Consider the following 22,194-nt stretch of genomic DNA (forward strand, 5'->3'; position numbering starts at 1 on the left):
CCAGGGAAACGCAGTTCCCCCTGGGGAGCCAGCCACAGGCTGAGCAGCAACCCAGACGCTCTCACTGGGGCTGGAAGCTGGCAGCAGTAGCATGGACATGAGCCAGCTGCGGCCCCCACGGGGCAGGGCCCCCACTGCCCACCCAGACTCCAGCAGGGTATCTGTAGGGTCTGGTGGCTACAGGAAAAATCAGAGTAGTGACCCACAGATGCCCCGACGCTGGTCCAGGCTCTCTTCCTTCCCCTCCCAGAGGCCAGTATGCCTTTAGTCTGCCCCACGTCCTGATGGACCCCTGAATGTCGGCCCTCACCTGAGGTGGGGGAGAGGCTGCTGTGGACACAGTGGGGCTCCAGCAAGGACAGGGTGGGCTCAAGGCCTCCCCAGAGAGGGGTGCCCGTCCCCTCTCTCCCCTGGGCCTCTTCTGCCCAGCATTCAGGGAGGGCCTTCCTGCTGGAGACAACACACTGGAGGCAGCAGGCTAGGCCCCCCAGGTTCCCCGGCATCAGGTGAGCACTGGCAGGATGAGCCCAGGCTACTCACTCTTCTCTCTAGAACAAGGAGACATCTGGACAGGGTCAAGTGCTCGGTCTCCGCGGGAAGGAGCGAGGAGGCAGTTGGGGTTCCAGCAGGCTCTGTAGACCGGCCCGGCTGTCCACACTCTCCAAACCCCACCTGCTGGCTGTCCTGGGGACACGGTCCCTCTCCTCTTGTGGGATGACAGTGCATGAGCACATCCCATGCTTGGAACATTGCTTCGTTCTTCCAGGAGCTCCTCCTGTGTCTCTTTCCCTCCCTGGCCTCCTGGGCACTGGGCTCCTGCCCGCCTCGGCCCACTTCGCAGCGGGATCTCATGTCTGCTGCTGTGTGAGTGAGAGCCCCCCAGGCTGAGATGCAAACCGTGCCGGTGATTCTAGGTGGCATCTGGACAAATGCTCTTTATTTCATTTGTCACATTTTATTTTCATGCATGTTGGAAAACTGTAACCAACACGTGAAACCTGCGAATTCGCGTGTGAGTACTGGGGTGCAGCTGCGGTGGGGGAACCGCACGAGCGTCACTGAGGGCCGTTAAGCCATTCGTGGGAAAGCCACTTCCAGGGAGTCAGGCAGGGCGTGGCAACAATGGGAGGGGCCGCCAGCGATGGGGATTAGTACCCTGGTCCGGGGAAGTTTACTGTGTCTGCAGTACTGGAGACCTGGAAGTGGCCTTGGCTCTGCCCTGATGGGCTGTGTGACTTGGGGCAAGCTCTTAGCCCATCTGTGCAAGTCGCTTCTCACCTGGAGGGTGACACAACAGTGCTGCCTCCCAAGGGTGAGGGGAGGCTAAAATAAGACAGCCTTGAAGGTGCAGTCCCAGCAGCGTGGAACCAGCATCTCTCTGGAGACGGAGTAGTAGAGCCCCTGGGAGGAAGCAGGCAGGATCAAGGCAGGAAGGGGTGGGGCCAGCCGTGTGGCCTCTGGAGCCGGCCCATCTGGGTTTGAGTCCTTGCTCCATCACCTGCTGGCTGTGTGACCTTGGGCGGTTTCCTTAGCCCCTCTGTGCCTCCCTTTCTCTTCTGCAAAGTGGGGAGAGTACTGGTGACCGGGGGCAGGGCTGTCCTGAGGATGAACAAGCTGCTGCAGGTGCTCGCTCGGCATGCACCTGGTACCTGCGATGCACCATAAACGTCGGCTCGTGCACACCCTACAGCTCCACTTCTGGCACCTCCTGAATGGCTTTGCAATGTGGCGATTGAACAGGACTCTGGGCAAGGCTCGGGAAGCACCTCTGAGGATGCAGCAATCGAGCTGAGTCTGAGGATGAGGCACAGTTAACAAAGGCATGGGGAGGGGAGGGGGGCAGATTGTTCCAGTTGGATAGACCAACTGGCAAATGCAAGGCCTGAGGCTGGAGGACGAGGGTGCTGGTGAGGCTGGAGTGGGGAAGCAAGTGGCAGTGAGTGGGGGGTGCCCGAGAGGATGGGGAGAGGTGGGTAGGCCGGGGAGGGGCTGTGACCGTGTCACAGGTGTCAGTGGTGGATGGGGAAGGACCTGTCCCTTTTCTACCAAATGGCAGTGGCCGTAGCATTATCTCATTTCTGTGAGGGGAGAGTGGGAATGAACGAATGAAAATTACTGTAAATTGTAAATCTCCGTGCATTTGGGGCTGTTTTTAAATCCTGAAAGCCTAGGGTTCTTCTAACTCCACCACGCAGATGGCCTAGGGCCTGGCTCAGAAGGAGCCTTTGCCGGACGCCCGGTTCCCTCCAGCACACCCCAGCCTGTATCAGGCCCAGACCACCTCCTCAAGCTCCTGTCTGTGCCCCGTCGGAACTGTCCCCTCTGTCCGTCCCATGCTTCTCTGCCTCGGTGCCTTTGCCCGTGCTGTTCCCTCACCAGGAGGGCCCTCGGCTCCTCTTCCTCTCCAAATCCCACAGTCAACCTGTCCTTCAGAGCCGGGGTCAAACGGCCCCCGGGCCCCCTGACTTCCCCACCCCGATGCTGCCTGCTGGACCTCCTCTCTCCCTCCGAACCCCCAGGACCTATCTTACCTTATCTTGATATTTATTATTTTTTCTTTGGTTCAGACAAATGGATGCTTCCCCTGATGGCCCACCTTAGAGCCCACAGGCAGGCGAAAGCCATTTGATAAAACCCATGTATAGTTTAAAACATGTAAGTTAAAAGATGTAGACATTGGGCCCCATCCGAATGATCTTTGGCATGATACGGTGCCACTTACTAGCTGTGTGGCTGAGGGCAAGTTCACTGTGCCTCTCTGAGCTCAGTGTCTCCATCTCCGGAACAGACATGCCAGTCTCTCCTCACAGGCTGTTGTGGAGTCAGGAGGCTGGAGGACACCGTGGCGTCCGCCCCACTCTCAGCAAACCCCCGTGCAGATCTGCCAGAAACGTCCGTGGGCTCTGTTCCCTTTTAGCCATTTAGGCTGACTCTGCGTCTCGTCTGGACGTCCTTCCAGCCGCAGGGCTGCCTGCTTGCTGACGGCGGCTCTGAAAAGCCCTGCACACGCTGTCAGCAACAGCCATAAGCGACGCTTTGTCCAAGCGGGGCTGGTGCTCCTGGACAGTGGCCGCGGGCTTTCCGGAGGTGCTGTGTGTTGACTCAGTTCTCTACTGGGCGCGGGCCTGGTTCAGGGAAGCACGTGGGGAGCGAGTGGTCGTCTGTTACGAGGTCACAGCCAGTCACGTCATCCCCACGTTGGGAGGCAGGAGGCTTGGGTCGTAGTCCTGGCTCTGCTGTCAGTGTCTGTGTGACCTTGGGCAAGGCCCTCCCCCTCTCTGGGCTTCAGCTACCTTGTTGACCCTGCAAGGCCTCGAGGCTTCGGAGGGTGAGTGCAGGCCTTCCAAAGCCTGGGCTCTCCTTACTTCCAGCCTTTCTGGGTGCTCTGCTGAGAAGGTAGCCAGACCAGTTCTGTCTCTGGAATGCCTCTCCCTCGGCTCCCTGCTTGCTTGCTTTTCTTGGCCCTGATTGCTGTTTTCAGACCTGGAGGTAGCCTGGTTCTGACCCAGAGAGTGGAGGGCGGCAGCTCCCCGCTCACCCGAGGTGCTTCCCCCCATGTGCCTTCTCCCCAGCAGCCCCCGCTCTGCTCACCCAGGAGGGACCCCAGGCACCTTAACCTCTGGTGACGCTGACTGAGGTGCAGTGCAGGGCCCCTGGACTGAGCCCTCTTCCTTCCGGCCGTCAACTTGCCCTGCTGCCCCCCGTCCACCTCCCTCTGTAGTGACAGCACCGTCATGCATGGGGGGGCACACTGTGTCCCAGGTGCAGAACTAAGCAGGAAGCACTTCTCAGATAGAGTTTCTGGTCCTCCTCCCCACCTGCTAGTACACGCACACGTGTCTATGTCTATACACACACACAGAACCACCTACAGACGAGCGGGTTGAGGCTCAGAGAGGCGAAGGGACTTGTCCGTGGTCAGAGAGGAGCAGAACTGGGATTGAAACCCAGCACTATTTGGCTCCAAATCATGTGTTCTTTCCTTCACAGCCCACTTCTGCTAACTGGGGCACCCTATTTGCTGCATCCTCTGACTCTTAGCCTCCTGCAGGGCAAGCCCCTGGTGAGACCCAGTTCCTGCCCTCCATGTGCCCAGGGCCCGGCCCCGAGTAGACCCCACTGAATGCCTGTGGTTGAGAGATGATGATGGCATTTCTCTAGGGCCTGTCACAAGGGATGGAGTTTGCAGTGGGGAGGCATCCCCTCCCCTTTCCTGCTATCTTTCCATGCTCTGGAGAACATTCCTCCCATCAGCAGCATCTTCTCCAGCCTTGAGAGCGAGAGGGATATGTAATCTAGAGAGGAGCGCTGGGGAATTGGTGCCCTTCCTCTGCTGCTCACTGGCTGTGTGACCTTGAGCAAGTTACCTTACCTCTCTGAACCTCCATTTCATCACCTGAAAAAGGGGAATGGCATTCCCCACCTTACTCATCTCTAGTAAGGGATAAATGAGCTCCTGTAATAAGGAAGATGTCTTGTAAGTGCTAAAGGATTGCAGATGTTTGGTTTGATTGTTATTACTGCTGTTGTCTGTCCAGTGTAGAAAATGGCTGAACAGTTGAGTTCAGTAGCCACAGGCAGAGGCATCATGGGCACTCCCGTCAGAATGGAGACCTTCCTCTTCATCTTGACCATAAAGGTGGCAGGGGGCTGTGTTCAGCGAAGGCGTTGCTTCATTCCCCAGCAGAAAATGAAGACAATCCTTGGAGGCTGGGTCAGCAGCCGTCATCCTTTGAGGTGTGCAGCCCCAGGGTGAGCCCCGGAATTAACAGAAGCAAAGTAACCGGCTCCCAGAGATGACCGCTGTGGGGTGCCCGAGGAGAAGGGAGCAGAGGAGGCCGGGCAGGAGAGGGACGACTGCGTGACGCCCAGTTTCCAATCAATGAGATGCTTCTTCAGGGAGCTTAAGAAGCTTCCATTTCCCCTTCACTTACATTTGAGGAGTCCGAAAGGGCCGTGTCCGGGGGCCAGCCCGGTGGCGCAGTGGTTAAGTTCGCACGTTCTGCTTCGGCGGCCCGGGGTTCACCAGTCCGGATCCTGGGTGCAGACATGGCACTGCTTGTCAAGCCATGCTGTGGTAGGCGTCCCACATATAAAGCAGAGGAAAGCATAGATGTTAGCTCAGGGCCAGTCTTCCTCAGCAAAAAGAGGAGAATTGGCAGTGGATGTTAGCTCAGGGCTAATCTTCCTCACAAAAAAAGAAAAAGAAAGAAAAGGAGACCATGTCCACAGCAGCCTCCACCTTGTTTCGTGCTCTGGGCTTGGTTCTCACTGGAAGCTCCTGGTCAGCTTCCAGTGCTGGGAACAGACAAAGTGTTCTCTGCTCCCCAGTCAGTGCACCTTTTAGTCTCTGACAAGATTTCCTAGAAATGGCATTTCTGAAGGATAGCCGAGCCAGCGGTGGTATGAGTTCTGGAAGCTTTCAATAGCCACGTTTCTCATCCTGCCTCCCTCTGAGCCACGGGTCCCTTCCTTCTGTCGTGCTAAGAACTGTCCAGAGCATTCAGAGCTTTTAACTGAAGGGAGGATGAGAATGACCAGCACACAGGGCCTCAAACCATCTGTGACCACACCTGCTGGTGGCTGCGCCCTGACCGCTCCACCCCACGCTCCGCTACTGCGGATGCTCATTGGGCCGCAGCTTTGAGTGGTCAGACATTTAAGGTGATGGGTTAGTGAAAGGTGAAAGGCTACATGTAAATTTACGGCTTGTGTGGTCCAGGCCACCAGCCCGGCAGGGGAGTCCTGTCTTGTGTTTTGCAAATGCAAATAACCCAATCCTTTTATTCTCCAACTTGGAATTTCTTCGCAAGCCCTTACCCACCCCTCTACCATCCTGATAGAAATCTAACGGTTTGGCGTGTGTGCTCGCAGGAACTGAAGCTGCCCTCAGCCGCGTAGTCAGCACCACTTTGGAAGCTGGAAGGCTTCACATTCCGAGTCAGCACTTCCATCTTCATCCTGGGATTGGTTCCTCTCTACTGTCCCCTTGCTGGGGTCTTGGAGGGCTTATGAGGGCATCAGCATCCCCACCAGCGTGTAGTGGATTCCTTTACAAACCTGGCCATGGCTGCGGAGGAAAGGGAGATGGCGCACCACCGTCACGACTCCTTACTCTGTCAGCCGGTCCATCCAGGCCGGGGATGAACCATTCTACCAGCAATTTAGCACCAAACCATTGGCTTCACTTTTGAGTTGGGCAAGGGGCACATCCCCAGGCTTCTCAATCTATCCCAAACTGGGGCGCTTGGTTTTCCTTACATTGGTGAAGAATAGCTCCAAGTCAACGGGGGCTTTCAAGGCCAAGTTTGGAGAGAGCAAACCTTCATTGAGCCCCTGCTACAGCGAGGCTCTGTTCCAAGCACATCACCCGTATTAACGAAATTATCCTCACAACCTCACAACCCTGTGAGTATATATAATTATTTTCTAGTAATTTTTAAATTGAAACGTCCCATACATACAAAAAACAATCCAAGTCATAAGTATACAGTCCATGAGCTGTTACAAAATGAATACACCCCTGTAAAGATGCTCAGTTATCCACAAGTCAAGAAATAGGACATTATGACCATTTTACAGACGAAGAAACTGAGGCGCAGAGAGGTTAAGTAACCTGCCCAACATCGCAAAGCTAATAAGGGGCAGAACCTGGTTTCAGCCTTGGGAATTCCAGCTCCTAAGCCCATCAGGCTCTCGAAAGGACTCTTCCTCCACAGAAGGGCTCACAGCAGCCACCCCTAACTGGCCTGTCACACTGAAAGCCTGCTCTGCCGTGGGAAGATCACACTGCCCTCAAAAGGCTTAGAGAAATGGGGCTTTTGTGGAAGGAGTGGCTCAGTCTTGGAGTAATAGCTGGGACGTGTCATCAAGAAACCGCAGCCCAGCCACAGCCCAGCGAGCTGCTCTGGGTCGTCAGCTGCAGCCCCACCATGGGGCAGGTGCGTGCCCAGGGTCACCCAGCTGTAGGAATGAGGCAGGATTTGAACCCGGGTATTCTGACCCCATCACCCCCACCCCCGTGCCTAGTCCCTGTACTCTGCAGCATGCCCATCAGACCAGTGGGTTCTAACTTCACCACATGGTGCTGTGTGACCTCAGACAGGTCCTCTCCCTCTCTGAGCAATGACCACACCCTTCCTTCCTCCCTGTTTTCTCACCCTATCACCTCCAGGCTGTCTGTGGCCGGAGCACCAGGGCAGGTGCTATGTCCATTTAGATGCCAACTAGACCCACCAGACCTTGACTCCAGCTCCCCTCCTAGCATAGGAATCTGTTTTGCCCCAAACCTGAGAGGTCATTTAGCCTGTGCTTGAACACTGCCCCTGGTGGGGAGCTCACTACCACTCAAGCTTGCTTTTCTCCAAGTTTGTAGCTCTAGGATTGGAAAATTCTCCTTTTAAATGAGCCCAGATCTTCCTCCCTGTCCTGGTTCTGCCTGTGGCCTGAGCTACCTCCCAGGAGGCTGACAGTGGTGGCATCTGTGGCTTGAGGTATCCATGAGGTCTTCCACAAACCGGGTTTCTCCTCTGCTCCCAGATGGTGGGGAGCAGATGTGCTCAGGGCAGAGGCCAAGAAGGTGTCTGCGTTCGTGTGATGGTTGGAAGGGCCTCTCTGTCCTTCTCCCTTTAAGATGTGAGTCTGCAGGTCTGGGACCTGGACACCCAGCCCCGCCATGTGCTCTTTAGGTTTCAGTGGCAGGGGATTGCGCCAGCCCTGTCGTGAGAAAGGGTCTGATCTGCCCGCCGTGGTCACCCCAGAGCCTTCAGATGTTCGGGAAAGCTTTGACAGTCCCTAAATCGCAGCCGTTTCCCGGCACAGCCTTGACTCGTGGCTTTTGTTGCTGGATCTTGATACGGTTCACAGCCTCTTCTCGTCGCATTTGCATCTCAGCGCGCATGTATCTCCGTGCTGCAGGAAACACTGAGGTTTCACAGGCCAAGGCAGGCACTGATCAGGCCCCTAGTGTATACACGTATTCGTCAGCTGCTGCTAGAGACAGGTTAGTCACTGTCCCCTCTCGCAGCCCCAGAGCGGGTGCTTCCAGAACACAGCTCTTACTGAACACCTTCCCCATCCCCCACTGCCTGCGAGACACAGGCCATCTGAGGCTTTCCTAAGCCAGTCTCAACATGACCCACCAGCCTCAATTCCTGCTGCTCATCATATCGAATTGTGCCAAGGCTCCCACAATAGAATTCCTGTAAAAAACGTAGACCACAGAGTGAGTGCTCAACAAATGATGGCTGTTTCTTTTTCCATTGATAAGATTACAACTCTGGCTGACTATTTTTGAGTGCTTTTTAGTAAAGAATAAGATATGTATTCAATCTCCAGGATCTGGTCACTGCCCCATTCTGAGCCTGTTTCCTACCTGGGGAATAAGGAAGTGAAGCTAGAAGAACTAAGAGATGATAGTCCTGCTTCGGGCTGGGCTGGATCCAGCCCCACCTAAGGGTGTCTGGGTGCTATGGGCCATTCCATCTTCAAAAGGACAACCTGGAGGGGTCTGGAAGAGTCTGGGGGAGAATCTGGAATCCATCCTGAGTGGAATTGTTCGAGGATATGGAAGTGGTAGGCCTGGAGGAAAAGATTCTTGAGTAGACTGGCAACTTTGGAGACTGTCCTGTGAAAGAGCAGTTACACTAGCCAGAGGTCAGACGATTGGGGGAGCACAGGTTGACAACTTAGCTTAAGAAGGGGAGAGCTGCCAAAGGTGGGAGGCACTGCCTGGGAAACCGTGAGACCCCAGGTGCCAGAGGTGTTTGCACCTGTGGGAGGGTGTGGATGGGACCCGCCTGAAAATGACCACATCAGAGGATGCACACGAGATCCCTCCCACCCCGGAAGTTGGAGGTTTTAAGCTCCTTCTAAGCATGGATGTTCTTTAACAGTAATTTTCAAATAATTTTTAAGGTCACAGAACTCTTTTTACAAAGTTTGGTTTACATAGATGCCTACTCTGAAAAACAGCTTGATGTGGTGGGAGAGGAGGGGGCCCAAACTCCGATGCTCAGCCTGCCCCCTCCATGAATCCTGGGCACAGTTTGAAAGTCATTGTTCTAGAACCCTGCGGGCCAGGGCCTGCTGACGGCTACAGCAGCTCCAAACAATGTGCACATTTCAGGAGTCCACTCCTCCTGGGCAGTTTCACTTCTTTGGGCCCGAGAGGCCCGGCTTCTGGCTTCCTGCTTCCCTCGCTCATCTCGCCAGCTGGTCGGAAACAGGGCCTTGGCTGCATTCTTCGGGCCCGAGCTGGCTTCACCCGAGGCGTGGTGCCTGCTCGGTGGTTCTTAGGCATCTGCACTTGATCGTTCACTCTACAGCATCTCCGCGTAGGGTACCAGTTTCTTTAGAATAAAAGGCACCTGCTATTCTTAGAGCTGTGCTGGGCCTCAGATCCCTGAGCCGCTGCTGTCTTCCTGCAGCTGATGCTGTTAGCTGATGTTGTCCTAGAATGAAAAATCACAACAGCAAAACCAAGGAAGTGGCCCAAAGGGTACAAATGCAAGCCTGCAAAATGGACGCCAGCTTGCCTGGGTGGTGGGAGTCCTTCTGGAAGGTGTCAAAGGAAGCTCCTTGACCTGCTGTCCCCTCCTGCCTCTGTCGGGCCACCCGACCTCTCAAATCTGTGTCCTCTTTCCTCCTGCCCTCGCCTCTGCCCCGGCCAGGGCTCCAAATAGTTACAACACCTCTCCCGGCCGCCAGGCCTCCGGGCCCACACCATCCTCCACCTGCACCAGACAGGGGCGCACAAAACAGCAGTGTCACAGGTCAGCCCCGACTCACCCACAGAGACCCAGATGAAAGGCATTTGTTCTGCAAAAGCCGCTCAAGACCCACCCTGCTGGTCCTCCTCTGATCATCCATGGCACTTCGCACATTGTCTGTGTACCTTTTCTATCTCTGTTTTACCATCTTTTAAGTGCCTCTTATACACTTGAGACCAAGGTCATAGTCTTATTTCACTTTGTGTTTCTGGCCCAGCCCCGGGCTCAGACCAGGCCTTAGTACGCATTGTTGAGTAAATGTACAGAATACTGCTTAAAAGAGACTCTCCACGGTGGGCTCTGTGCTGTGTCTGGGTTACGTTTGTGCTATGGAATTCCTGGCACAGCAGGCCCGTCCCTGGACGGTGCATTAAATACCCCCACCCCGGGCATTGGGATGTGATGTAATTTATGCAGAACCCTGACGAAAGGCAAATCTACTCAGCATGAATGTCCCCTGTGACCCACAGCTCAGCCTCCCCATTTCATTTTTCACCAACGGGTGTGTTTCCTACCTCTTGGCTACTGAATATTTTTAGCAGCTACACAGTTCGGTAGGCTGTGCCACCTGGCACTTGCTCTTCCCACAGACATCCCTTCCCTTTTGAGCTTTATTGGGAGAGCAGCATGTCACCGCCGACAAGCTGGCCAGCTCGCCGTGGCCGGACCTCCCAGGGCACAGTGACCACTGGGAACCGACCCTGAGCCTCCCTTCACGGGACATAGGCCGCCCGTGGAATGGGCCTCGGAGCGGCAGCATGTGCATTTCTGATCACACCTTCCTCTTGCTTTGTGTGATTGTACCCGAGTTGTTGTACCCCTGGGGGAGAAGCATATTTGGCAATGAGATCATAGTAGAATTAGAAGTTTGGCAAACCTTTAAAATATCCAGATTTGGAGGAGAGGTGAGAGTTTCATGATACAATAGTAATAATATAAGGAAAAGTCAATACCATACGTGCAGAATAGGCTCACAGACTCTCAGACGAGGAAGGGAACTGGAGGCCCTTGAGTTCATCCCCTCGTTTAAGGGAAAAATGCAGCTCGGTGGAGAGAAAAGTTGTGAGCTGAAGGTCAGACGTGCCCCTACAAGCTGCGTGGCCTGGCGGAAATTACTCTGAGCCAGAAGTTTAGGTCTGGGCTGGATCTGCCTCTCCTTCTATTTGATTTGCCTTACACTGTGTTTTTTAAAACAGGCGATTTCAAGCCTTAGAATTGTATACCAGTTAATCACCTGAACTTTGTAAAAGGCAACCTGGGTTCAAGTTCTGACTTTGTTAACTTACTGGCTGTGTGACCTTGGGCAGGTTACTCAACCTCTCTGTGACTCCGTTTTCTCATGTGTAGATGGGGACGGTTGGAAACTCCGTCTCATAGGGCTGCCGTGCGGTTTAAATGAGGTAATGCATGCAAAGCGTTGAAAATAGTGTTTGGCATCCAGGAAGAGCTGGATAAGGGTATGCTAACATTATTAGTTTAGAAAAAATCTCGATCTGTGGTTTTCTTGAAAACCTGGAAGATCTGACAACCGCATGCAACACTTGGCTGGAAAGGCGTAGCCACTGTCCGTTTAGAGAGGGCCTGTGCCCTGCCTTCCAGCTCACTTCAGTCCCCACCATGTCCCCCTCGTTACGCCTCTTCTGCCTTGCTCAGTCATGTTGCCAGTCTACCCTCATCTGGTGCCCTGAGCCTCTATTTGGTCAGGAATAAATATCCTATTTAAATTTATTGGAATAAACATGGAATATTTAACAGATAAATATTTTACAGCATCGTTGTGGGCGTAAAGCTAACCCAGCTAAAGCCCCTTGTGTCTCCGTGCTGCGGTAACCATAATTCCCTCCTACTCCGGGGTCTCCCAGCCTGTTCATCTGGCCTCTGAGTGAAAGTGCTAGTGACGGGGGGCTCAGTACCTCGCAGAGCAGCTTCACTGCTGAGTCTTTGTCATAGGCAGAGTCCCAGAACATCAGCTCACCCATCGCCTTGCCTGAAATGCCGTTTGATTTCCACCACATCCCCTCTTCTGGCCTCTGGAGCATCGGGCTGTGCCGTCTCCTTTGGGAGCTGTGCACTGAGTTCCCATGTGCTTGGTGGAAGCTGCAGGTTTCAGAAATGCCTCCAAAGAGTCTAGAGCCACAACCCCAGCTGTCATGTGCTGAAAGTTCACGGTCAGGCAGCTCAGCCTCACCGGTTGTGGGATTGGAGGAGAAGTTGCCAAAGGTGGGAGGCCATACTGTGTCCTGCCTGAGACCACTGGGGTCAGCTCTGGGTTCCAGTCCTTGTTTTGCCACTTTCTAGCCGCCTTGTAACTTTGGGCAAGATGCTACACCTTCTGTTTCTGTTTCCTTCTCCACTGGATGAAGATGGTAAGACCCTCCTGATCAAGGCGTTGTTTAAGATTCTTTCTTTTCCTTTGAGTCTGCGCATCTTAGAGCTACAGCATGAGGGTAAAGACAGATCCAGAAGATCCTAGCAAGTCCATGCCCCTCCTGGCAGCCTCGCTCATCTCCTGACCCCAGGCAGCTAAATAGAAAAGGGGCTTTCAGGTGGGGGTCTGGAACCCTTGGTGCCACAGCCATGGTCAGAAGACCCAAGCTCCAGCCCTGCTCTGCAGAGTCCCCTTGCTGCGTGGCCTCGGGCTGTCCAGATGTCTGGTCTCAGGTCCCTCTAACTAAGACATTCTGGAATCCACAGAAACGGCTCTTTTCCTTTTTTCTTTCTTTCTTTTTTTCGTGAGGAAGATTGGCCCTGAGCTAACATCTGTTGCCAGTCTTCCTCTATTTTGTATGTGTGATGCCTCCATAACGTGGTTAGACAGTGGCGTGTAGGCCCGTGCCTGGGATCCAAACCTGTGAGCCCTTGGTTGCCAAAGTGGAGCGCGTAAACTTAACCACTATGCCACTGGGCCGGCCCTGGCTCTTTTTCTTTAAGAACAAAACCAAACATTTTCCAGATTGGCTGACACCCCTGGCTTGTCAGGGCAACAGAAGACAGGCAGGTGGTGGGGCTCAGAGAAATGGCTCCCTGTCCTGGGAGCCGTGAGTCCGCTGCACCCAGACCTGGCAGACAGGGACTGTCTTGCAGCCTTGAAACAGGCAGGGGGGTCGGTCACTTCTCCCCCTGGGCAAGGGGCAGCCTTTGGGGAGGGGAGAGGAGCCAGCAGACCTGGGAGGCAGGACCTTGCCCCTGGGGCCCCACCATGGTTTTCTGGTTTCCTGCGCCGGCTCTTTCAGGGCATTTTCCTGCAGCTGTCAACACCTGTGGGTCCCGCCCAGAGCTGGCGGCCTTTCAGGAAGGGATGGGTGGAGAACGATGCTGCTCTCGTTTGCTGTGGTGTTACAGGCCCTGGGAATCCTGGAGAAGGAAGGGGTGCAGGAAGCCTGGGTCAGCATCGTCTGAAGGTACTCATGCAGCAAGTCCGCGCAGGGCCAGGGAGCGAAGGGGCAAGATCGCTCACTGGGTGATCTTGGCCACGTCACTTGAACTCTTTGGGCCTCTGTTCCCTTTTCTGGGGACAATGGTAAAGTGTTGATGGGAGCACTGAATAAGGTCAGGCATGTGACAGTGCTTTGGTATATCTGAGAGCAATGAAGATGGACCATCTACAAGGAAGGGGAAGTGACTTGCAAGGTCACCCAGCAAGTTCCAGCAGGATCCAGAACTCAGACACAGGTCTCCTGCAGACCTACCATATGAGCAAAGTAGCTCCTAAAGACAGTGGGCCTTGTTCAGCCAGTCCATCGTGGTTAGGAGGGACCAGCTGTGTGTGGCAACCTTACGGAGCACACAGCATCAGGTTGAACTTGTGGAGTTGTGCTCAGGCACTCATGGAGTGGGAACATCAAGGCTGAGAGTCTGGTTATAGCAGATGCGAGGAAAGAAGGCCGTGGCTTGGCTTTCTCGTGTGCGTCGGATGAGTATTTACTGAGCACCGGCTGGGTCTCAGGTGCTGTGTTAGGCCCTCGGGATTCACCAGCGAATGAGGTAGATGCAGTCCCTCCCTCATGGGGATAATGTGGACACTTGTGAAAAGACCATTACAGTACACACAGCTGGACAAGTGCCATGCAGGAGGAGTGGGTGGGACACCCCAGGCCCAGAGGTGTGGGAGAGGGCTCCACAGGAGGGGGCCTTTTGGCAAAGGAGCAGAGGAGCTGGTTACATGAAAGCAGGTGGTGCTGGGGCAGGCGGAAGGCCAGAGGAAGGGGCCTCAGAGGCACCGGATGGCGTTTGATGTGGTTGTTGAGGAATGCGGCAGGGAGGGGCGATCAGAGAGACCTGATGAGAGACAAGCTGGAGAGGTGGCTGGGCCAGGTGGTGCCCGGGGCCTTCCGTGTCCTCCGAGTGAAGGGGCAGGGCTCTATGCCGAGAGCAAGGACAGGAGCGTTGAGTGGGGCTCCCAGGCTGGGAGGAGTGGCAGGACCGCATGTGTCCTGGGAAAGCTCCCACAGGCTGTTTTGTGAAGAAAGGATGCAGCACTGTAAGAGGGAGGATAATGGCCCCGGCTGGTGGGGGCAGGGAGGTGGACCTCCTTGGAGCTTATGTTGGCCGTAGCATTGACGGGTTGTGGGGATGGATTGAATATGAAGGGGAAAGGAAACGGAGGCACAGAGGATGGAGCCCAGGCAGCTGGCCTGGCCAGTCAAGGAGGTGTGCGTGCCATTTACTGAGAGGGGGACCCAGGAGGAACTCATACAGGTCGGGGGACATGGAAACATGGTTCTGGGCACATGGGGGGTGAGGTGCCAAAAGACCACCAGGGGAGATGCCGAGGGGGCAGTTGGATGTGGAGCAGAGAGGTCAGAGCTGGAGAGAGATGGGGGAGCCGTCAACATCCAGGGGGAAAGTCAGGCCACGTAGCCTGGAAGCACCGGCATGGGAAAGGGAGGCAAAGAGGGAGCCTGCGGAGCAGACCCAGTGGGAGAGAATGGGGTCACCAAGCCAAGCAGGCCCCTCCAGAGGCGGGCAAGAGGACAGACAGCATGAAACAGCTGTCCTTCGGATTTAGCAGCTTGTGACCTTGGCGGAGCTGGGCTGCAGTGGGCTCAGGAGTGGGGGTGGTAAGGAGGCCAGGACAGCCCTTTCCAGGCTGGGGTTGAGAAGGGAAGCAGAGGGAGCAGTAGCTGGAGCGGGTTGGGGTCTGAGGAGGCTTTGGGGCTGGTTGGTTGGTGCTGAGAGAGAGAACTACTGAGCTTGTGTCGTGGTGGTGGAAGTGGTGGAATGTACCAGAAGAGGGAGGCCTGGAAGCTGCTAGGTATCAGCTGCTGATCCTGAGCTGGTTGGGGGTTGGCCTCAGGCGGGAGGAGGGTCCAGCCCACACTGACTGCTGTCCCATGCCTGTCCCTGGACTGGGCCCTTTGGGAACCACAAAGCATGCTCGGACTCTAAGTCCACCCTCTTCCAGACCATTCCCCATGGTGCCAGGGCAGTATCTTCTCTTCGAGACTTTATGTTTGTCTTTAAGACAACTTTGATCAAGTCTAGACTCCTTAGGGTGGCATTCAAGGCCAGAGGTGGTCCAGCCTCTCCCGCCTGTCTGGGCTCATCTGCTCTCACCCACCAAACATTCCAGGCCTTGAACACTCCTGCCTTTGCTCCTGGGGTCCCCCCTCTGGAGTCCTGCCTTCCTTCTCCATCTCTGATGGTCCTCCCTGCCCCCTCCCAAGCCAGGCTCCTCCCTTATGCTCCCCAGCTGGCTGTGCACACCTTCCCTGGTGTGTGACCAAGTGTTGTATGGGGTTGCATATATGCCTCCCCTACCCGACTCCTCCAAGTCAAGGCACCGCCCTTGAAGTCTCAGCGTCCTTTCTCGGTGTGTGTGTGTGTCTCTCTTCGGGAAGACCACATGTGGTTTAAGCTCACTGTGGAGGAAGAAGTGAAGGGTCTGGGAGCAGCTGTGATGGATGCACCCTAGTGCGTGCTGCTGACTTGGCTTGGGCATAGAGTGAAGCCCAGAGATGGCAGAAGTCCGAGTGGCTGTGGGCCTGTGTGAGAGAGCCCGCACAGCGCCCCCACAGTAGGGGTACAGGGAAGGGGCACACTGGAGGACGCCGTTGTGGTTGGGAGTCGGAGGGGAGGAGAGGTCATGGACCCGCCGAGCAGGGCCAGTGGAGGTTGATGTCCAGGAGGTGGCAGAGCCTCCAGCGCTAAGAGGAGACCAAGCCGTTCTCACCTCTTTCCTCTCTTGCTGGGGAAAGGGCGCCCCATCTCAGACTGGGCCCCAGGGGAACCCGGCAACACGGGAATTAAAATCCAGGTGTGGGTAGCTGGTTTGGGTCCAGGAGGCTTGCTGCATGGGGTGAGCCGCTGTCCCTGGGAGGCAGACACCGGTGTTTGCCCGTAGAGTGCTCTTCCTAAGGGCAAAACCAGTCATTTCTCCCGCCGGCCCCGTGGTCTTCACTTCCTCCCCATGAACACGAGCTGGTGCTTTGCCCTAGATCAGGGGAAGAGTGGGCCCTCCCTACCTGAGGACTGCGCCCTGAAACTGCCCTGTCAGGGCCCGTGAGGGGAAGAAAGGGCGGTTTTAGACAACTTGAGAGGCCTCAGTTGGCTAAAGCTGAGGGAAAAAAAAAAGCAGGCTCCGCCTGTACTCATGGACAGTAGTCCGTATGTGAGTGTGTGTGTGAGAGTAGGGGGGAAGTGTGCTTGTCACTGTGTGGGTGGGGGGTTGGTGAGTGTGTGTGTGTGTGAGTATATGAGTGTGAGTATGTGTGTATGTCAAGGTGTGTGTGTGAGTGTGTCAGTATGTGAGTGTGGGTATATGTGAGAGAGTGTGTGTTTGAGTATGAGAGTGGAGAGGTGGTATGTGTGTGTGAGAGTGTGTGTGTGAGTGTGTGAGGGTGATCACTCTGCTGCTGGCTGCCAGCCCCCGCTTAGAGTCCCCTCTTTCAAGCCCATCCTTGTGATGTCCTCTCAGCTGTAAGCTGATCACCCCACTGGAGCAGGATTGAGTCGCAGCTGCTGTCTCTGCCTCACCTCTACCCAACCACCTCCCCGCCCCCCAGAGTTCGGGTGTGGAGCCCCCCCGGACAGAGGCGTGTTGTGCAGGGTGGGCATTGGAGGCGTGCTTAGCAGGCCCAGAGGCCGTACATGCCCCAAGGCCCCCTCATGGGACCTCCAGGCTTCATGAATCAGAAAGCTCTCCTGGAATTATGCCAGGACCCCCTGCCTGGCCCATTGCCCATGGCAGCCTTCGCTGCCCTCATCGGGGGACTTGCACATCTATAGCATTAGACCAAGAAGGCAATTTGATGAGGATTGTGCTGAGTGAGCTTGTGGGGGTCGAGCGCGTTTCCTTCTAAGTGGAAATAAGAGCATTCTGATTCGGCTCCAAGAGCGTCATGGCCCTGAGGCCCAGCAGGTGAGCCGGCCACCCCAGGAGGCTCCTGAAAGCTGTTGGCACTTCCCACTGTGACCTCAAGTGATCCCTGGGGGCCCCGTGAGAGGCGAGGGGGCTGGAGCCTGGGTCCTGAGAGCTTCCAGCCCTGCTGGAGATGAGGGAGTGCAGGCCTCCTGCTTTCAAACCGAAGACAGGGGAGTGACGGCCGTCCCTCGTGCCTCCCCGCACACGGCGGCATCTGGGCGGCTTCCTAGCAGACTGCTTTAGCACTTGCTGCCCCTCGTGGGAGGTGGACAGGCAGGTTCAGGGCCTAGTTCTGCCCCTTTCTGGCTGAGGGAGCCTCGGGCTCGCAAGGGCTCCTGTCGGTGACCATGACTGAATTCGGGTGAAGGGCCAGCGCGCAGGGAGCACTTGGTAAACGACCGACCGCTGTTGGAGCTGGGGTTGTTATCTCTTCTACTCTCTTTGTGACTGGTGGCCCAGAGTGGCTGGGCTCTGTGAGCAGAAGCTGGTGCTGAGGCTCAGGAACAGAGGCCTCCCTGCAGACCTGTGGCTTCATCCCCGGCAGGAAGCGCCAGGCCCTGCTGCCCCTGCAGGGAAAGGAGGGGCAGGGCCCGGGCCGGGGTCCCTGGCAGATCCCGCGGCGATCGATCGCCCCCACCCCATGCTGTGCTCTGGTTCCGCGTCCTGCTCTCCCGATGTCCGTCCTGGGCTGCATGCAGCTAGGAAGCGCGTGCGCCTTCTGAGGTGGGAAGCTGCCTCTTCTCCTCCTTTTGTTTTTCCTTTACCATGACGCCTGTTGCTCATAGGTACAAATCAAACGAAGAGTATGTTTATGTGCGAGGCCGCGGCCGAGGGAAATATGTTTGTGAGGAGTGTGGAATTCGCTGCAAGAAGCCCAGCATGCTGAAGAAGCACATCCGCACCCACACTGACGTCCGGCCCTATGTGTGCAAGCACTGTCACTTTGCTTTTAAAACCAAAGGTAAGAGACAGTCAGCTGGGGCACAGCCCCTGCCCACAGCAGGGGCTCCCCTCAGGGAGCCCCAACACAGAGCCCAGAGGCCCAGACCTCTCTGCCTGGGGCCTGGGACCCCCCCACTTCCTGGGTTCCCCACTGGCAGAGCAGCCGGCCACAGACCGGGCAGTGGCGCCCTGGCTGCCCCCGCCCATCCTCTTGGATCCCACCCGGCCGGGCGGCGCTCTTGTGCCCAGTCCCTGGTTTTGCTTTGACCTCATCCCCCCTTCCTTCTGCATGTCTCCTTAGCCCTCTGTCCACCGAGCCGATGAGCTCCAGCATCCGCACTCGTCACTGCCACTCTCGCGTTTGGAAATCCATTCCACTCCCAGCCACTTAACACACTTCGCATGGTCACTTCTCATGCCAGAGTTCACCCCTGCCTCCACCCGCCTCGCCACTCGGACCACGTTCCTGCTCCGCCCAGCTTCTCTGCAGCTCTCAGCACAGGGCCCGGCTCTCCCCACACCCAGAGCGGCAGGCCTGTCCTTCCTGCCCCTGCCACACTCCACAGCAGGGTCAGCCCAGGCTCTGGCGGTCACCTGGGAAAGGAAGGAGGACTGGCCGGTGAGGGTGTGCAGCCAGAGAGCTGTGATGGGAGGCAGTGGTGGCCTGGCCTGCTGCAGCCCCCCCAGCGCCTGGCGTGGACGAGTGGGGCTGGGTCCCTGGGCCTCGGATCGAGCTCTTCCCTGCTCATTCAGGCAGGGAGGACATTGCAGCGTGTTCCTTGCTTCCTGGTAGCTGAGCAGACGAAGGTGCCTCAGAGGGAGGCCTGGGGCTCCCGACACTCTGGTGGCTTCAGCCTCTTGTGTTCTGCAGATTCTTGGCCAGGGTCTGGGCATCAGGGTCCTGCCTTCTCCTTAAGCAAGCTGGGGGCCTCCACGCCAGCCCTGGCTCGAGCCATGTGGTTTGCAGTGGATGGACCTGGAGAGCAGATTCAGCTCTGCCACTTGTTGACCTTCCTCCTGTTGGTAAAGCTGCTTCCAGCAAGAGAGGTTGAGCGGCAGCTCCGAGGAGGGCCTCACCGAGTCTCAGCCCTCCTCACTTCCTCCACCTCTTGCTGGCCCCTCTGTTCTCTCTGTGCTAAGTCAGGGGGCAGTTTATCACATCCCTGGCTCATGGCCTCCTCTCGGACCAGGTACCTGTCTCTGGTCTCCTAACCCTGTTAACCAACCCCCTGCCCGCCTCTGTGCTCTAGCCATCGTTCTCAAGTGGAGCTCAAACTTTCCCACGAAGATTTTGGGGTGAATGGAGGCGCCCACCCTCCTACTTCCCATCTCTGGCCCTCTTCTCTCTTGATGGCTCGTAAACAGTGTCCCAAAGGGCTCCCGGAGAGGGCAGATAGGCCTGGAGCCCTGACATGTCCAGGGCGGCTCACCCAGGGTGACTCAGCCCTGGTGGGGGGGCTCTGTCCCCAATGTGTCCCCCACAATCCCACTTCCCCTGGCCTTAGGTGGCCAGTTGGGACTTTATGGAGGAGAGAGATGGGAATAATTGGCTGACGGTTTAAATAACAGTCTTTGATTCTGAACGCCAGAAACCTCTTGTCTAAGCCCCCCTTGAAAGAAAAGAAAGTGGCTCCCCCAAAATGGAAGTGACTGTTAAAGCTAGAGCTGTAACTAGAACCCAGGACCCCTGCCTCCTGGCATCACCCCCATCATCTTCCTCTGTGAGCAGTGTTCCCCATTTTCTGGAAGAAATGGTAAAACCAGGTGGCCAAACAGGTGGCCTCCAGCATGGATCCCAGCTGCTGCCCCTGCTCCCAGGGGGTGTCCAGGGGACCACACGGTGCCATTCACAGCATGAGGAGCCTAGTCCTTAGAGCGCCTCCCAGCCCCAGGCTGCACAGAGCTGCCCACCACCCCAGGGAGCCATCACCCAGCCACGGCCCATCCGGCTGAGTTCCCAGCCAGAGCCCAGCGGTCTCTGTTCCATTCCCACTGCCTTTGTGGAGAGAAAAGCCCTGGTGTTTCTTTGCCTGAGAGAGGCCTGCATCCTTGGTAGGAACATAGCTTTTTACCAAGGAGATGCCTGACTTGGAAGCCATACCAGGCCCCTCTGAGCCAGGACAGAGTCCTGGGGGTTGAGAGTGCGGAACCTTGGGGAGGGGCTGCAGATTCTCTGCATGCCCTGGCCCTGGAGCCCCAGGATGTGGAGCCAGATTGTGCGGGCTCTCCCGTGCTGCCCCGAAGGCCTGGCTCTCCACCAGCCATCAGGAGGTGTGCTGCGCTCTCCTCAAATGCTCCCAGAGGCTTCTGGAAGACAGTACCTTCCAGAGCAGAAGCAGTGAGCAGATCTGAAACAGTGGATCTCACACTCAATGACCGCAGAGAGGGGCCGGTTGGGGGGCCGCAGGGTAAAGCCGAGAAGGCTGGCTCTTGGCTGTCTCTGCACTCAGGACAGTGAGGGAAGCAGCCGGCACTGAGGTTCCTCTTCCTTCTAGGCCACGAGCCATGTGTCTTCCTGGAGTGGTGGGCCCTTCAGCCATCACTCAGATACCACATGCCCCTCCTCTCGCGGCTCCCAGCCCCCATCAGGCTGCCTCCATTTCCTCCCAACCTTCAGACCCTTGGGCTCTGGCCCAGCCAGGCTGTGTGAGGGCTGAGGCTGGGCCTGGTGGTCCTGGGGGCCCTCCATCACCACCCCCTGGCTGCGCCCGGGCCCAGAGAGTCCTTCTTGTCCGTCTCTGTCTGCCTGTCTATGTCTCTGTCTCCATGTTAGATGTTGTGGTGGCAGCTCCGGCCCCTGGGCACTATCTGAGGGGTGTCGCAGTGGGTGGGGCCGGGAAAGGCCTGCCAGGATGTCCCTGTGGAGATCTGGGGCTCCTTCTCTCAGACGGTTCCCAGAGGCCAGCAGAGTGGCTTTGCCATGTACAGGCCCTTGCGCCGATCGCCTCGGGGGACACAGATGGCAGTTGTGGGTGGGCCTCACGTCCACCAGGCCGCGGGGACAGAGGGAGGGCAGTTGGTCAAAGCCAAACGAGGCAGACAGGGTCATTGGCTGATTTTATCAGCAGAAGTTTCACCTCTCTTCCAGATGTCCATCATTTTCCTTCCACTTGCCTTTCCTCCTTCATTCCAGTTCTGTCTGGCTTTTGGTGGGGGCCTGGGACAACTATGAGAGGCTGTGGGTGCTGCTTGGCAAGCCGGGGTTCTGCCCCTTGACAGGGAAACGGTGCCCAGGCCAAAAATGACACCTGTGGCCATTTGGTACACTTCCTTCCGTTCACAGAGGAGGAGACAGGCCCAGGGAGGGCAAGTCTGGGAGGGCGCCGGCTAACGCTCAAGGCTGCTGGTTCAGCTCCTGTGACCCACATGTCCTGTCCAGGCAAAGTTGCCTCAGACTCCTCCCTGCAGCCTCCAGGGGCAGGGACAGAGGAGAAGCAGGCCTCAGGGGGCTGCCTGGTGCCTTCTCCTGGGAACCCTGAGCCCAGACTGAAGTAAAGCCATTTGCATCACAAGCATCATCTCAGCATCCCTCTCCTCCACACACAGCAGAGGTGGCAGAGTCCCCCGTGCTCAATAAAGAGTGACTATCTTGGGAGGGAGGCTGCACATGGTGTGAGAAGGAGGGAGATTGCACGTGGTGGGCATCTGCTCTCTGCCAGGCACACTCTGCTGCCATTTTATGGGTGTTTTCTCATCAACGCTTCCGGGTGTCGCTGAGAGGTAGGTATTTCTTTACAGTTGCAGAAAGGAGGGCTCAGAAGGTTAAGAAACTTGCCGGAGAACACACAGCTAGCAAGTGGTAGAGCCCGAATTCAAACCCACGACCCTCAAGCTCCTAGACCATCCTGGTTCCATTCTGCTAGTATAGAGTCCTGAGGCCATTGGAGTCCTGAGACCTGGTTCCAGACGGGGCTCTGTGCTAATGAGCAGTGTGGCCTTGGCTGGCTGTTTCACCGTGTTGGTCAAGAGGAGCCCTCCCACACATCCCAGCCAATCCTCTTCTCTAATAGCACCTGGACCTGGAGTTAGAGCAGAGCAGGAAAACCCCAGGCCTGGTGGGGGTTGGGTTCATGGTCTGTGAGGTTCCTTCCAACACTTTACCTCCGTGATGAGAAAAGC

At 56.5% G+C, this 22,194-nt stretch overlaps 1 protein-coding gene across 5 annotated transcripts in view; it reads left to right on the forward strand.

The window, feature by feature from the left end:
* Positions 1-22,194, forward strand: part of HIVEP3 (HIVEP zinc finger 3) — a 469,251-nt gene that overhangs the window by 436,957 nt on the left and 10,100 nt on the right. For all 5 annotated transcript variants that reach the window (XM_023632292.2, XM_023632308.2, XM_070248788.1 and 2 more), the window contains one exon: positions 17,919-18,094. In XM_023632292.2, coding sequence (XP_023488060.2) covers positions 17,919-18,094 — 176 coding nt within the window. The remainder of the gene's footprint in view (positions 1-17,918; positions 18,095-22,194) is intronic.

This window comes from Equus caballus, chromosome 2 (genome assembly GCF_041296265.1).
Source record: "Equus caballus isolate H_3958 breed thoroughbred chromosome 2, TB-T2T, whole genome shotgun sequence".
Taxonomy (NCBI): domain Eukaryota; kingdom Metazoa; phylum Chordata; class Mammalia; order Perissodactyla; family Equidae; genus Equus; species Equus caballus.